Below are 14,675 nucleotides of genomic sequence, written 5' to 3' on the forward strand. Positions count from 1 at the left end.
CAACAGGACCTGGACTTGGTTGTTAATGCCAGTCCTAATTGTACATTAGGTCACTTTTACAGTCTTTTAGAGCAACTGGTTCATCTTTTGTGTTGTGTGAGTTTGCACTGTGGCCGCTAATTCTGAATGTTTGTGTAACTGCAAAGCAGAGGCAGTCTTTTCGAACAGCCGGTAAAACAGGGGATACAGTCGTACTCAGGAGGACATCAGCATCTGCCCATGCATTTGAAGTGAACTGAATAATCAGCTGGACTGTAAGCTAGAGAAACATGGAAGTGCGTTACGAGAACTCAACACACTAATCCAAACAATAAAAGTTTTGCTTTCTCCCGTAGTCTTGATGTCTTCGCAAAGCCAGCAGATGACCGCTCGGGGGGGGGGGGGGGCAGTGATGCATGGGCACGAGCTGTCAGAGCTGTTGGCATGTTGGATTTTGTTGACGCTGTGCTCGAGAGGTGTGTCTTGACGTAAGGTCCTCCTTGCCCCGCCCTGCCCTGCCATTGGCTGCAGACCGGCGGGCTGGTGTTGAGTCCAGACAGAGGGGAGCTGAAGGCACTAGGACCCAGCGGTGAGAAAGTGAGTAGGCTGGCAGAGCGGGGCTGAGTCACTGCATGTGTCTGAGAGGCAGTCAGAAACAGAGCAGAGCAGGGGAGCAGAGGTGATCTCACACTCATCAGCACAGGATAACACAACCATGATGGGTTGATTTGGGGGGGAGTCGTTTGGAGGAAGGAAGTGTGCGTTCATCACTTGCCCAGCCATGGAGACCAACAAAGTTCTGCATTTCGTGCCTTCTGGTAAGTGGATCTAAGCTTTGAGAGCTGCTCCTCAGCTGTGCACGACTCTGCTCACTGGAGGAACCTTGGGGTTCCCTACCTTGTGAAACCTGAGACCCCCCCCCCCCCCCGCCCTCCCTGCAAAACAGGCAGTTTGGGAGGGGGCAGATGTTTTTGGTGCTACTGTGCATACTTAAGAAACTGTGAATTTGCTCTTTTCAGCTCACAGGAATGTGACAACATTTGTAACAGGAATCTCTGGTTTTTTTTCTATTGCACACAGAGAGGACTTTTTTTTTAAGAACACACCTTTTTCTTGGTGTTCATGTCATGATTTTTTTTTGTTCAGTCAAAGAACTGAACCTTAACAAACAATTGCATCGCACAGCCGCTCAGCAAGTGTACCTGTCGAGAATGAAGACCTGGAAAGCAGGCAGATCCGTGACTGCTGTGCAAATGTTGCATTGCACTTTTGCAATTGTTCCATTGAAATGAAGTTGTTGAACCGGTGCTACAACTGTGTTCATGTTTCTATCATTAAAAACCCCTTGGACATGTGCATTTTCCTGTTTGACTCAGGAGTGCAGGGTACAGACGGACTGCTGCTGACAGTCACAGGGGGACCAGTGAGTTCTGCCCTCTGAGAGTCTGAAGCCCATTTGAAAGTGTGATGTGGCTGCCTCCTCACTTTGATTCGGTCTGAGCAGAAAAGTGCATCTCTGTGTTTGAGACAAAGATGTAAGCGAGGGGAAGTAGGATCTTTGACGATGAAAGACTATCACAGAGCAAATGTCAGCATCCATGCAAGTTTGGAGCATCGGTATTCACGAGAGTTTAAGTGTGCACGCAGCCTTTCTGTGCACGCCGTCCCAGAGTGCATGTCTGGCCGTGCTGGACACTGCTGTCCTCTTGAAGAGTCATTTGCATTCATTTGGCTTTCACCTGACCAGAGGTGGAGGTGATGGTTTGATCTTCACAGTCTGGTTCTGCGTCCTGAAAGGTCTGTCATGCATGAAAGGTGGAGGTTTGGCTAGAGGACAAACGCCTGATCAAAACAGGTGACATGTTTTACTGAGATGAGAACCATTCCAACGTTTGGGTGTCCTTACACTCGGCTGGAATTCTTAAAAAGTGCCATGTGGCGTGTTATCTGCAGGGTTTTGACGGTGTTATCATTCGTCACCAGTGACTGGACAATCAAATTTCCAAAAGGATTAGATTTTCTGCTTTTCACTCTCACTTTGTTGCCCTCTGGATTGTCTGCTAAAGCAGAGCAAGCTGTTCTGTGCTGCAAATCCGAGCACACATAGCAGGAACATGGTGTCCGACCAAAGGTTGGGCCCAGGCTTCAAAGAAAATCTTTGTCTAATGTTGCTGACTGTGAAGTTTACTCAAGTCGTTTTGTTGTTGTGCGAGTAAATTACCAGATTGTGTGATTGACACCAGAAATCTGCAGATGGGTGACGGACCAGCAATTACACATGGCCAATAGAGAATAAAGCAAATTAGAACTGCATGCAATGGAACGCTCCATCATTTATTGAGCATTGAGGGAGTGTACGACATGGAAGCACCACGGGGATCGGTCGACACAGATAACATCAAATACAGTTAGGTTGACAGAATAGAATCTGCCTAAATTCTGTTCTTAACAACTAATTCATTCTGAAAAAACTGGAGATTGATTATTCCAGTTTTTTTTCTTTGATTAAATCCAATCGCAAACAGAAAAAAGAAAATTCAGTAAACCAACAATAGAAAAGTTTTTGCGCTCTCAGCAAATGTGTGGGTTGAATGACTAAAAATCAAATATTAACAAGCTTTATTGAATGTGTAGCTGACATCATCGATTGCTCGGCCTGCTGAATTCCTTGAAAAGAGATGCTCTCATAAATAAAACAATTGTAGTATTTTTCTGTTTGTTTTCTGCTGTCAGGTCTTCTGCAACCTTTAGACAGCAAAAATGCATTCACCTGTCGGCCAAACAGTGTTATTTAAAGCACCACTGAAGTTATGTTGCAAGTGGGATTTGTATTGACGATGGGCATTTCACATCACCTTAACCATCTCTGATATTTGTGGTTGTTGTCACTGGCGTAGTAAGAATTTTATTTACTGTTTTTTTGCAACAATGTTGCTGTTAATGTCTCATCTCAAGCAAATGACATGCATGAAGACTGGATTTACATTCCCACTCTCATCATCCTCTGATCCAGGGGTGGGCAATTCCAGGCCTCGAGGGCCGGTGTGTCTGCATGATTTCCAGATAGTCTTGCCCTACTCATTGCTGATTACCTGGTTCAGGTGTGTCCAGCCAATAATCTTGCCCTACTCATGGCTGATTACCTGGTTCAGGTGTGTCCAGCCAATTAGAACATGCCAGAGCAGGGCATGCTGGAAAACATGCAGGAATGCGGCCCTCAGTGCCCACCTCTGCTCTGATCCATGTTCCCAGTGTTTCTTATTGCCGCTCTTAGCCTAAATCAAATAACCTAGGACATATGACTGGATAGCACATGTCTAAGCCATAGTTTCTGCAGAACGACAGGAGTTCATTAGAAATTTACCTCTCAGTTGTGCGCAGGACTGTTGACAAGGGGTAAGCCTGTGCTCATTTCCCATCACCACTTTGTTTACACGCTCTCCTGCTAGCTTACAGCCCCTCACAACCCCAACCTAACACTAGTGGTGCAACAAAAATAGCAGCCATATCAGAGCTATCAAGCCGAACAGTTTGGATCTAGATTCCAGCTCAGACCTGGAAAACAAAGACCTTTATGGATCTGTTTGTCTGACAGAGGATGCATCAGAATGGAGCGGAGCAGGGAGCTCATGGCAACTACAAGCTTTTTCAAACAACTTTTTTTTTTTGTTTGCTCCTGATTCACAAAGATCTGAATAAATAAAACACTCAGAAATGTAACTCTAAGCTTAACTCTCTTTATAAATGTCCTCCAACACTAAAAAGGGCCTCAAGAACACCATTTTCATTGGAATGGATCTTTAAAGTCAGCATTATGTCCCACCAAACACACGTTAAAACGTGAAAAAAAAATGGTTACAATAATTGAATTGTCTTTCCTCCAAAGGAAATGTAAAAGTATTTTCTACCTCAAAATGTTGCATGATTTTTACAGGATGTCCCTGTCTGAGCCAATCCCACCTGTAAGCTTCACCACCTTAAACATAGAAAAACCTAAGAAGGAGTCTTTTGCCTACATGGCAATTAGACTACAGTGCTAACAAAGGTTTACATTGAGATAAACGTCAGTTAACCGATTCCTTTTTCTCTTAAATTTAATATACTCACGGTATTAAGGAAGAAATAATTTGTTGATAGTACTGTTAGTCAAAAATATGTGATACACAAAGATTAAAGAATAAATTCAATCCCTGTTTTTCAGCCATGTTTATCTTTTTTTTTTAAATCAAATTCAACCATATAGAATTTTGTCCTTCAGACTACACACTTAGCTTTTTTTATTAGCTTCAATAGTTGTATTATTTGGTCTCTAAATAGAGCTGTAGATTTTAAAACTACTTTTAACAGACCGATTGAGGATCCGATTTGTAGCACAGATGAGTGCTAGACTCTTTACCTCGGTGAGGAGTTTGCCTTTCCTTTATGTTTCAAACACCTGTGATTAACGATCATAAACACAGCTTGAAGCTGAAACCTCTCAGACTGCTACTACCAAGGTGTCACTCCTCAGGTGTGACGGCAAACCACATAATCCCCGTTGCAGCTGTGACCTGCAGAACCCCAAAAATCTCAGCATGGAGGACACATGGCGGCGGTGTGAATTAGTAGTTCGACCATGTGGAAGTGGAGGTGTGCGGGGAAGAAGATGGATGACGCCTTCCTGTGTGTATGTTTGCATGTGCGCATGTGTGTGTGTGTGTTAGAGATGTGACAGTGATCTCTCTGATCAGTATTCACCGCTGGCAGCAGATCTCAGAAGCTCCAGCCGCTGAGCAAAGCCATCTGGGCAAAAGAGAAACACACAAGTTTTTAAAACCGCACCACACAGAGAGACAAACACACACCAGCACCGAAAGATCACAAAAACACATCCATGCAAGACATGACAAGTCAGCCACACACGCAGAAGTACATTCACACCTTCATAGATCCACACACTCCCATCTGCAGAAGCAAAACTGTCCTGTCAGATATTGACCGCATGCAGTCCGCGTCATCAGTTCATTTTTGCTACATAATTTGTCGGTTTGCACACAACAGTCATGGAGATGTGTACGCATACACTTGGTATGCTCAGTTCCAGGAACACCGAATAAATAAGGCCACAGATGTATTGCAGATATGGCTAACACACTCTTAAGGCCCGTTCACACCGGGACGAATTTCGCCGGCGATTTTCGCCAACGTTTAACGCCTCGTGACTAAACAAAGGGCACCAATGTGAGTGTGCACACCGACGCGAAAAAACGCCACGCGCCAAAGCGTAAAAAAAAAACGCCTCGGGTTCGTTTTTTTTTTTCGTCGCGTCGAAATCTATTCGACCAATGAGAATGGCGCATTTGCACACGTGTCTGGAGCTTCTGAAGTTACAGTAAAACACAACTTGGGGGCGCTCAAACACAAAACTGCCTTTCTGAGCACACATACCAGCGTAGAAGATAGACGCCAAGTAGCGTCTACAGTGCCGCAAAGAAATAATGACGGACATTCTAAAATATCCCCTTACCAAGTACCAGTTGGAGCTACTGGTGCTTGAAATATTCATGTTTTCTTTGTATTATTCTGACAATCGCGTAAATACTTGCTCTCTTCTTCTGAGTGAAAAGCGACTTTAAGAATCGTAAAGTTGCGCAGCGCCACCTTGTGTACAGGAGTATTTCTGTTTTACATTAAGCGCCATCTAATGACAGGGAATGAAATTGCATGTTCGCTCGGCTCATCGTCAGCGAAAATCGCCTGGGTGTGAACACAAAAGACGTGGCGAAAAACGCTGGCGAATAACGCCTGCCGAATATTCGTCCCGGTGTGTACGGGCCTTTACTCCTCTGTCCGAGCCTGCACACAGCAGCTCACAGACGTTCTTTTATCTGCACATTTTGATTTTCTCATTGAAAGTCACTATTGTGAGACGCTTTGCATTAAAAGCGAGTTTACGTCTGCAAACAGTACATTTTCAGTCTCCTGGTGTCATAATTGAAGAGCCATAAGTGTGAAGCGGGTGTATTGATGACCGTACTTCATTCATTTCTAAATGTCAAAACCTTCACCAATTTTCTTAAAAACTTCATTCTGCCAAAAAATGCATTTAAGTGTTTTATGTGTCTTAGTCTAAGTTCCACCATGGTTTAGCACAGGGCTGCTCATTCCTGGTCCTTGAGATCTACCACCCTGACTGTTTTCCATATCTTCAAGTCCTGCTAGCTGCTGGTTAGCACAATCAGATACATTCTGATTGAATGAACACACCTGGTCCAGGTGATCAGCAGGAAGCAGTGCAGGCAATTTTAGTTCTAGTTTACTTTGTACATGTCCTCCATCATTAGAAGAATTCTACAACATTTTAAAAAAATCCAAGAACACCATGACTACTGGCGTTATTTGTTCTCAACCATAAAAAAAAAACGCCCAAAAATTCAAATATTTAAGTGACACAGCTATGACTGAGTCGTGCCAGGAGTTATTCAGTGATCATGTATCAAAATCTCTTAAACAGTGAAGGTTAAGCCACTGCCACCCAACATAAAAAACATTCTTGACTCACAGGAGCTGCTTTCAGCTTATTGGACGGCTCATTTTCTTTTATGCTGCAAACAAAAACTCAATTATTAACATGAACACAAAGTCTGCATTTCATTCTTGGTCTGTTTACCACAGCTGCTCTGCATGTACACATGCATTCAGCTCAGACAGGCTTCCTGTAACGATTACATTACAGGAAGCAGTACAGAGCACACATTTCTTTTCACTTCCTGTTTCACTAATGTCATGCATTAAGGTGCACAGCTTGTCTAGCATGGAACATTTTGTTCAAACAGCCGATTCCGAAGCAGCCCATCCAACACGCTAATCCCACACAAGCTGCGTACATGGTCTTATTCTGCCCCGTTGGCTTGGTATGTACAACCCTTCCCTCAGTGGTAATTATTCCAAGATGTCTCAGGGTGCCCGTGTTGTTGAATTTCCAAACATTGATGGGAAAGCTTCCCCCTCGTATACTTGGGAAAACTATCGACGGTTGCAAACACTTTCTGGTAGTTTATCTGGCAGTCGCCGCATAAGCTCAGCAGGAAGTGAGAACGGAGTCATGGTCACCTTATCATAACATCAGTGACACACACATCAGCATGCAGACACGCGCCTTCTCCAACCCCAACGGCCTGTGGGACCAAAGCGCCATGCATTCACACACCAACGGCATCACGTAGTGCAGCAAGCGCTGCAGTCGGTGTTCTCACATAGACTGACAGAGATTGTGTCACAGCGCTGTTTTCATGCAGCTGTTGGTAGGTGTCTTTATGCTGTTGCTTCAGGGTCCAACGTCCTCTTTGTCCTTGAAGCGGAGCAAGTCACGTCCACTTGCTGTTGCACCAAAATGCGTCTGCGTTGTGACGCATTAGAAACATCTGCACTTTGTAAGAACATCTGCAGATGGACGTGCTCCCATTAGCTTGGTCTTATGCAATAAATGTAATGCGCTGTGGCTTAATAGCTCTCTTAGGAACAAAGGCCCTGCTGGCAAATTGGCAGAGTTCACACTGAGGGACAAGGTCAAAAAGCTTGACATAAAAAAGAAAGACAGCTACAGAAGAAGCGCTCCTAATGTCAAGCGAAGGGATAATCAGGCTGTTCAGCGGTGAGACACACTTTTGCTATATTTAGTTAGAGAATTATAAGCAACCGAGGTTGCTTAACACAAATAGGTGAGGTAGTGTGGGCCACAACTTCACCAAGCGATGAAGCCGCTGAGGAAGCGCAGAGTGACGCTGACAAGGTCAGTGGGACATTCACATTGTGGCTGTACTTCAGCAACATGTATGAATGCTTGGCTCAAAGGCACAGAGGTTACTATAGAGTTCTGTTTTTATCTTGCATTTATAGTTTGCACAATTGGTAGAAAATGCAGACGCCTGGTAAGGCAGAAACACAGGGAGGGTTGCAAAGGAGTTTTGTTATTGCATTTTTATTGAATTTTCTCTCCTCCCGCCTTCTGGCTTATTCTAGAAAGTGTGTCTGTCTGTGTAGTTTGGGGGGGGGGCACGGCAAATGAAAAGCGGTGAGATGTGCTGTCGGATGGCGGCAGGCGGGAACAGCATACAGTGGTGGGCTGTGTGGAGGAGAGGCGACTTGAAAAGGAGATAGTCGGCTGGCTTTAATCGAACCAGAGGGAGCGGAGAATGTGGAAGCAATTAGCAGGAATCCCCTCACACTGGAGTTTTCTTTTTTTTTGCAATGCCCCCTTTCCATTAAAATCGAGGCTGCCTCTTTCTGCAGCAAGCGGTTTGCTTTTATGTCTGTGTGTCATGGAAAAACAGCCCGTGTCATTCTGTCACTCATTCACTGCATCACTAAATACAAAAAGCAAAAAGCAGAGCGACCTCGTCATTTACCTTTATCCCTGCTGGAAGACAGCAAAGATTGAGAGGATCTGGAAAGATGGGAAAAACTAGATGTTCAATACGATGGTGGAAAGACGGAAAATAGAAAGTGAGGATGGAGAGGTTTCATTTGGAGGGTGTTCCTGTCCCTAACCTTGGTCACGATGCTTTGCCTCGCCATGGACAGGGCTGGATTCATCTGAGAACAGAAAGCAGCCTGGTCCCCACCACAAAAAATCCCCCTTACAGAAGGTGCCAGAAAGATTCTGGAAAGCGTCTCAGTCCAACAGCCAGACATCCATCCATTTTCTGTACCTGTTTCATGCTGGTTTGGATCAAGGGGCTCTGGTTCTGTGTTTGTAAAAGGATAGAGGGATTTTTCTTACACAGTATGTGTTGAATCTGACTCCGTTTTTGCTTGTTATATCCCTCGTTTGTAGTTTTTTTTGTTTGTTTTTTGATAAGTGTTGCCTCATGACTAAATTTCAATCTTGGAGAAAAGACATCTGATCTTCATAAACGAGGAAAAAACAGAAAATTGCGAGAAGCTCATTTAAGTTCAGTATTATCGACCTTTGTAGGGTCTAACATTCAAATAGAGTCTTGGTTTGTAGAAAGACTGAGTTTTTTATTTTCTATGGTATGAGCTGTTGTTTTTTTTGTTGGCTGCACAGAATCCCTGTTTATTTTTAACTGAGAAGTAATTTCATGTCACTCAATAAGATGGCACAAAAATAAAGAAGGTAGTTTAGAGGATTTAGTCTTATTATACATCTTTAAAGTGTGTTTAGTCTGAATTTGAGTCAAGTATGGAGCATGTGTAAATCTGGATTCGTGCAAGGATTCTGGCTAAAAATCTCTTTCATTTTCAGATCTATGGAACAAAAAAATGGAAGCTCAGTAAACTGAATTTGAAGGGGTTTAAAAACTTGTTTGATTCTAATTGTTGTGTTTGGAATGGACTGATTAACAACACAAAAAAAGGAAATTTGCCATATTTGGCTGTTTATTTTGCACTGTTAGCTAGTTATTTAATAGATGTTTCATGAATAGAGATGTCTCTTTTGAAGTGGTCTTTCTCTGTTTGTACCAGCGGGATTTGGCTGCAGACATAAGGGTCATTCTTTAAAGATTTTTTGTTTTAATGTGACTCAAGATAATTGAAGGATAAAAGTAGATGTTTTTCTCTGAATCTGACTCATTGTACTCCAAGGTTGTTTGGACAAAAGCATCAAACAATGAGTTGTTCTGCTGCTCTGTCTAAGTCAGATATAGATACATTTTTCAAATCTATGCCGTGCAGACAATAAACACCTGCATAATTTGACAGTTATAACTGGTCACAATCAAATAAACACACACTGACATATAAAAGAAAGATGTAAAAAAAGACGGAAAGTAAACCGAGGACGAGAGAAGGAACAATTCCTCTGACGGATGCTCCGATGCAGATTTGACTGTCGGTTGTGGTGACGAAAGAGTTGAGACAGACCGAGAGAGTATTGAATTACTAGTTGTTCTGCCATCTCAAAACCCTGAGAATAAAAGCAGCAGAAGTCAAATTCCTGAAGTTATAACCCTGTAAAATGACGTCCTTGTCTTGAATACAAGAATTTAGGTGCCGCGGGGCTTGATCTTAGCCCCATTCCTGTAAAGTTTGGTATAAAAGTATGAAAAATATACGGCTTTTTGTTTGATGAAATGATAGTCTAACAGTATGAAGTAGCCCCCATTTTAACTACAAGAATTACCTTCCACACACAGAGAAAAAATCTAATTGGAAAAAAAAGAGGTATAAGATTTAACAATCTGATTGGCGAGTGGTATGCAAGTGGCTGATTGGTCGATCAGTTTAGGTAGAATAGTTGAGTCAAAAATCGGATGTCACTTGAGTTTATGTCTGTAGATCTGTCCCAGTGCACTCGTACAGAAAACACCTGTGTTGCATTCCATCCATTCATCCATCCATTCATCCATCGATCTACCCACTCACCCATCTACCCATCCATCCAGCAATCCAACCATCTATCCGTTCATCTATTCCATCCAACTACCCACTCACCCATCCATCCACCAATCCCTCCATCCATCCATCCATCCATCCATCCATCCATCCATCCATCCATCCATCCATCCATCCATCCATCCATCCATCCATCCATCCATCCATCCACTCCATCCATCCATCCATCCATCCATCCATCCATCCCTCCAGCAACCTACAAATATATATTTTTTGGACCGTGGGAGGAAAACGGAGTACCTGAAGAAAATATACTAATTCTCAGCCATTATTCAAATCCGGATCTTCCCGCTGTGAGGTAAGAAGTAAGAATGCTAACCACTACTCCACCCATCCATCTATCCACCCACCCACCCATCCATCCATCAACCCATCCACCCATCCATCCATCCATCCATCCATCCATCAACACACCCATCCATCCACCAGCCCACCCATCCACCCATCCATCCATCCATCAACACACCCATCCATCCATCCATCCATCCATCCACCAATCCATCCATGCATCTATCCATCCACCCATCCATCCATCCACCCATCCATCAACACATCCATCTATCCATCCATCCATCCCAATCCAATCAAACTTTGTTTATATTGCAGCATTCATAAATAATGTATAAAGGCTGATCTTAGAGAGAGTTTGTTAGTCGTACAGGTGTTGGTTGGTGTGCACATTACACACATCTTTTGAAGATTTAAAACTCTTTACATGTGTGGGCATCCTGAACAACAGCAAAACTCGAGTGAAAGGAACATGACAGCGTCACCCTCCCAAGAATCCAGGAGGTTAGGCTGCGACTGCTCTGCCCACCTGCAATATCAAGCTTCTTCTTTTTATTTTCAATGTCAAGCTTCTTACATTCAAATAAAAGAGTTTGGAATGAAATGCTTACCGTGCACTAACATTCTGCTGGAGGCGTCTGCAGTGGGTTTGGTGTCAAAGAAACGTGAAAAAACCTTAAAAGTACCATCGTCATCACACAAATAGTTTGTTGAATCTATTATTACTGAATGGGGAATATCATAGGAACAATATGGTCTGGTCTCCTATAACACGGCACTGGATGGGAGGTTTGTAAGCTACCAACAAGTCTCACACAGTCACAACTGAGGCTTAGTTGGGGGCAGTATTTCTAAAAATGAGCTTTGACCATTTAGACGGAGAAGGAAAAGGTTTTTTTTCCTCCTGAATCAGAATTCCCTGCATTTATGTCACTTGGTCTATAGGCTTAATTATTTTCACTCTCTGATCCACCAGAAAGTCAGTGAACCCTGAAACACACCAGGGTTCAGTTTCCAGAAATGTTAAACCCCTGAAGGATAAATCAGTTTAATTACTAAAACGTTCTTCCTAAAGGTCACACAAGGGTCCTTCATTTAAAATATCAAGTGGCTACCTTCCGATCCTACTGGACTAACTACAACATCTGCGAAGAATCTAAACTAAAAATATCTAAAGCTTTCTATAGTGTTGAAGGTAACACTCATGTGTTTCTGTGATAAAGGCAGGAACACTAAGGTTGAAAAATGCATACAACACACTATTTGGAAATACTGCTTTTACTGTCATTGACCTACAATTCAGTTACTTTGAACATTGACTGTTTCTCTGTTGGTTTGGAAATATGAAGTTTAAAAATCAGAATCACAATCGGTTTATGTGAAAGGTGTGAAGAACAAAAAAATGGAAACTCAAAATAAAGGAAAGATAGAGGAGAAATAAAGAGTCACTATACGTCATTTTTTAAAATTCAAAAATGCTGCCCTGTCACACAACGCAATGATTTTAGGGATTTTAGATTGTCTTTTTTCTTCTAATTATATTCAATTAGTTATTAAATAAAATAATAACATATAATAATAAAAATGAACAGATAAGAATTAATAAATAAAATAAAACACAAATTGTTGTATTAGTTTTTTTGTTGTTTAATGATTCTTTTTTAGTCAAATCTTTAAACGCAATAATAAAAAATAGGCAGTTATTATGAAAAAACTTTAGACTTTAGGTTGAAGACCTTAAATAAAGAAGTGTGTAATAGAGTGTGAATAAAAATCCTACCTGTAATGCAGTTATGGCAGGCGTCACTTGTTATAATTTTCATTATTGTTTGCAATCTCACTGACATCTTTGTGTATTTTTTTTCGTATACAATTTTCCATGTTTTTCTGTTTGTTTTTACAGCACATAAAATGTCCTTAATCTGCCACCTCTCTTTCCTGTACATAATGTTTGTCAAATCTACAGTTATGGAGGTTTTTGTTGAGTCATAATTCAAAGGAATTTACAATTCTCAATTTACAATTTGATCATGCAAATTGGATGGATGGATGCATGTTCAGCTCTTTCAGCTTTTTCCAGCTATGACTTTTGGTCCTTCAAATCTTTGAACTTTTCCAGATATTCCAGGATTTCCAGGATTTCTGCCTCCATTGAAATACATAGGGAATCCTTGGTGCAGAAGATCGCTGGTTCGATTCCCGGCTCTGGCATTTTTCACAGAAATACTTTTTATTTTTATTTTTTTTAACCAATTATCACCCCTAAAATTTCATTTTCATTCAGCAAGGCAGCATTCAACCATGCATTTTCTTCTGGAAATGCAGCTCCTTCTACTCTTCATTTGACATTCACTTCAACTGTAAAAAAGCAGAATGGAAAACTAGAGTTCAGGATGTGACATGGTGGAGTTTTCAAAGAATTGTTTTGTGCGTTTGACACTCATTGATTGGATCTGCACTTTGTGGAGATGGGATTGTTTTTGTGTAGTAGTTCTGGTCACATAGCTTAAATGGTCTGTATCACTGGCTTCTTTAAAACAACCTTTAGCTTCATCATCTGGACAAAAACGAGCGGTAAGAGGTGAACTTTCTCTCTGAACTGATGCTTTATTCATCCCATCGTGATCAGCATAGATATCGCTTTCCTTTGCCACTACAGTCAAGGTCCGCGCCGGCTCAGTCCTTGTCATGTTACTGTGACAATGCGCACAAATTATCACAAATACTCCACTTTTTGTACAAAAAAAAATCGATCCATACCGAAAAAATAACAAGAATAAAATACTGAAAACTGCTTGAATATTAACCAGTTTAGGCCTCCATGACGTGTGTTAAGTAAGGGTTAATGGCAGACAAAGTGTGCATTATCACTTTTTAACGCACTTTGCGGAAGGCTTCCACAGGGTGCGTTGCAATGCACACTTCAAAGCCCATTAACCCGCTTATGCCGTAGTCACTTAAAAGATAAATTAATATCAACCAGTTTTTAGTTCTGTAAGTCTTGTTTTTTCCCCGATTTAGATCGCTTTTTTTTTTACGAAAAGTGGACTATTTGTCACGTGGTGCAACAACTTGTCATGGTAAGGTGACAAGGTGCCGCACCACCGCTGCAGTCGAGATTCGGAGATATATATATGCTGATCTTTCCGATGGGTTTAATAAAGCATCAGTTCAGAGAGAAAGTTCAGGTCTTACCGCTTGTTTTTGACCAGATTGTGAAGCTAAGGGTTGTTTTAAAGAAGCCAGCGTAGTAATACAGAAAATTTGAGATAGGTGACCTGAACTACTTTTTCGGGCGTGCGGTTATCACTGTGCATTATCACTTTTTAATGCATACCCAGCAACCAATCTGAAACGAGTATTCACCCGGACCATGGTATAATTTCTGATCATGCGCACTTCGTCGACCAATAACCCTTACTTATTTACCTAGAATTGGGGCTAAATAACGTTCAGTTGTTAGTTTTGGCGATCTCTCCGTAAACCAGAAGTAACCGCAGACAGTGGCGGAGATGTTGGCACGTCCCTTAAAAAAGGTCTATTTGGAAATTTGTTTTCATATTTTGTATTTATTAGCTAATAGGCCAAAATACTTTTTAGCTTTTTTTTTGGCGGTGGGGGGTTGTTGATACGCTTATGCAATGACAGCTGTTATAATAGCCTGTTAGCTGTGGTTGTCTCTAACATTTTAGGATATTGCTTGACATGTTGGAACTGTGCCTTTCCAGCCCTTTTATTTTTGCTCATTAGGCTTTTTTCTCTCTGTGGGATATTGTCTTTTAAAGAAGACAATGTTTTGTTTTCTTGCTTCAAGTCATTCTCTGTAGAGACACTTGTATGTTCTTCTGTGTTGTTTTACATATTGTAATTATTGCTGGGGGCATTACTGGTCTTTTTTATGGGGAACAGTGCTTGTTAGCCTGCAAAATAGTCTTCTAAAGTAATAACATCCAAGGTCTTTACTGTGGGTGGGACAAATGTGAAGAAGAGTGTTAATTGGATTATGATTT

The 14,675-nt window shown here is 41.8% G+C and overlaps 1 protein-coding gene across 4 annotated transcripts in view; it reads left to right on the forward strand.

Annotated features, from left to right (window-relative positions):
- Positions 1–554: 554 nt before the first annotated feature.
- Positions 555–14,675, forward strand: part of slc4a11 (solute carrier family 4 member 11) — a 184,482-nt gene continuing 170,361 nt past the window's right edge. For 2 of the 4 annotated variants that reach the window (XM_011490714.4, XM_078940803.1), the window contains exon 1: positions 602–797. Coding sequence is in view for 2 of the 4 variants with exons in the window: in XM_011490713.4 (XP_011489015.2) it covers positions 761–797 (37 nt within the window). In the remaining 2 variants the exon portion in view is untranslated. Of the gene's footprint in view, positions 798–14,675 lie in introns of all 4 variants that reach the window. The other 2 variants (XM_011490713.4, XM_011490712.4) reach the window with 2 other exon arrangements.

The sequence above is a fragment of the Oryzias latipes genome, chromosome 22 (genome assembly GCF_053564925.1).
Source record: "Oryzias latipes strain Hd-rR chromosome 22, Olatipes_Hd-rR_3.1".
Classification (NCBI taxonomy): Eukaryota; Metazoa; Chordata; class Actinopteri; order Beloniformes; family Adrianichthyidae; genus Oryzias; species Oryzias latipes.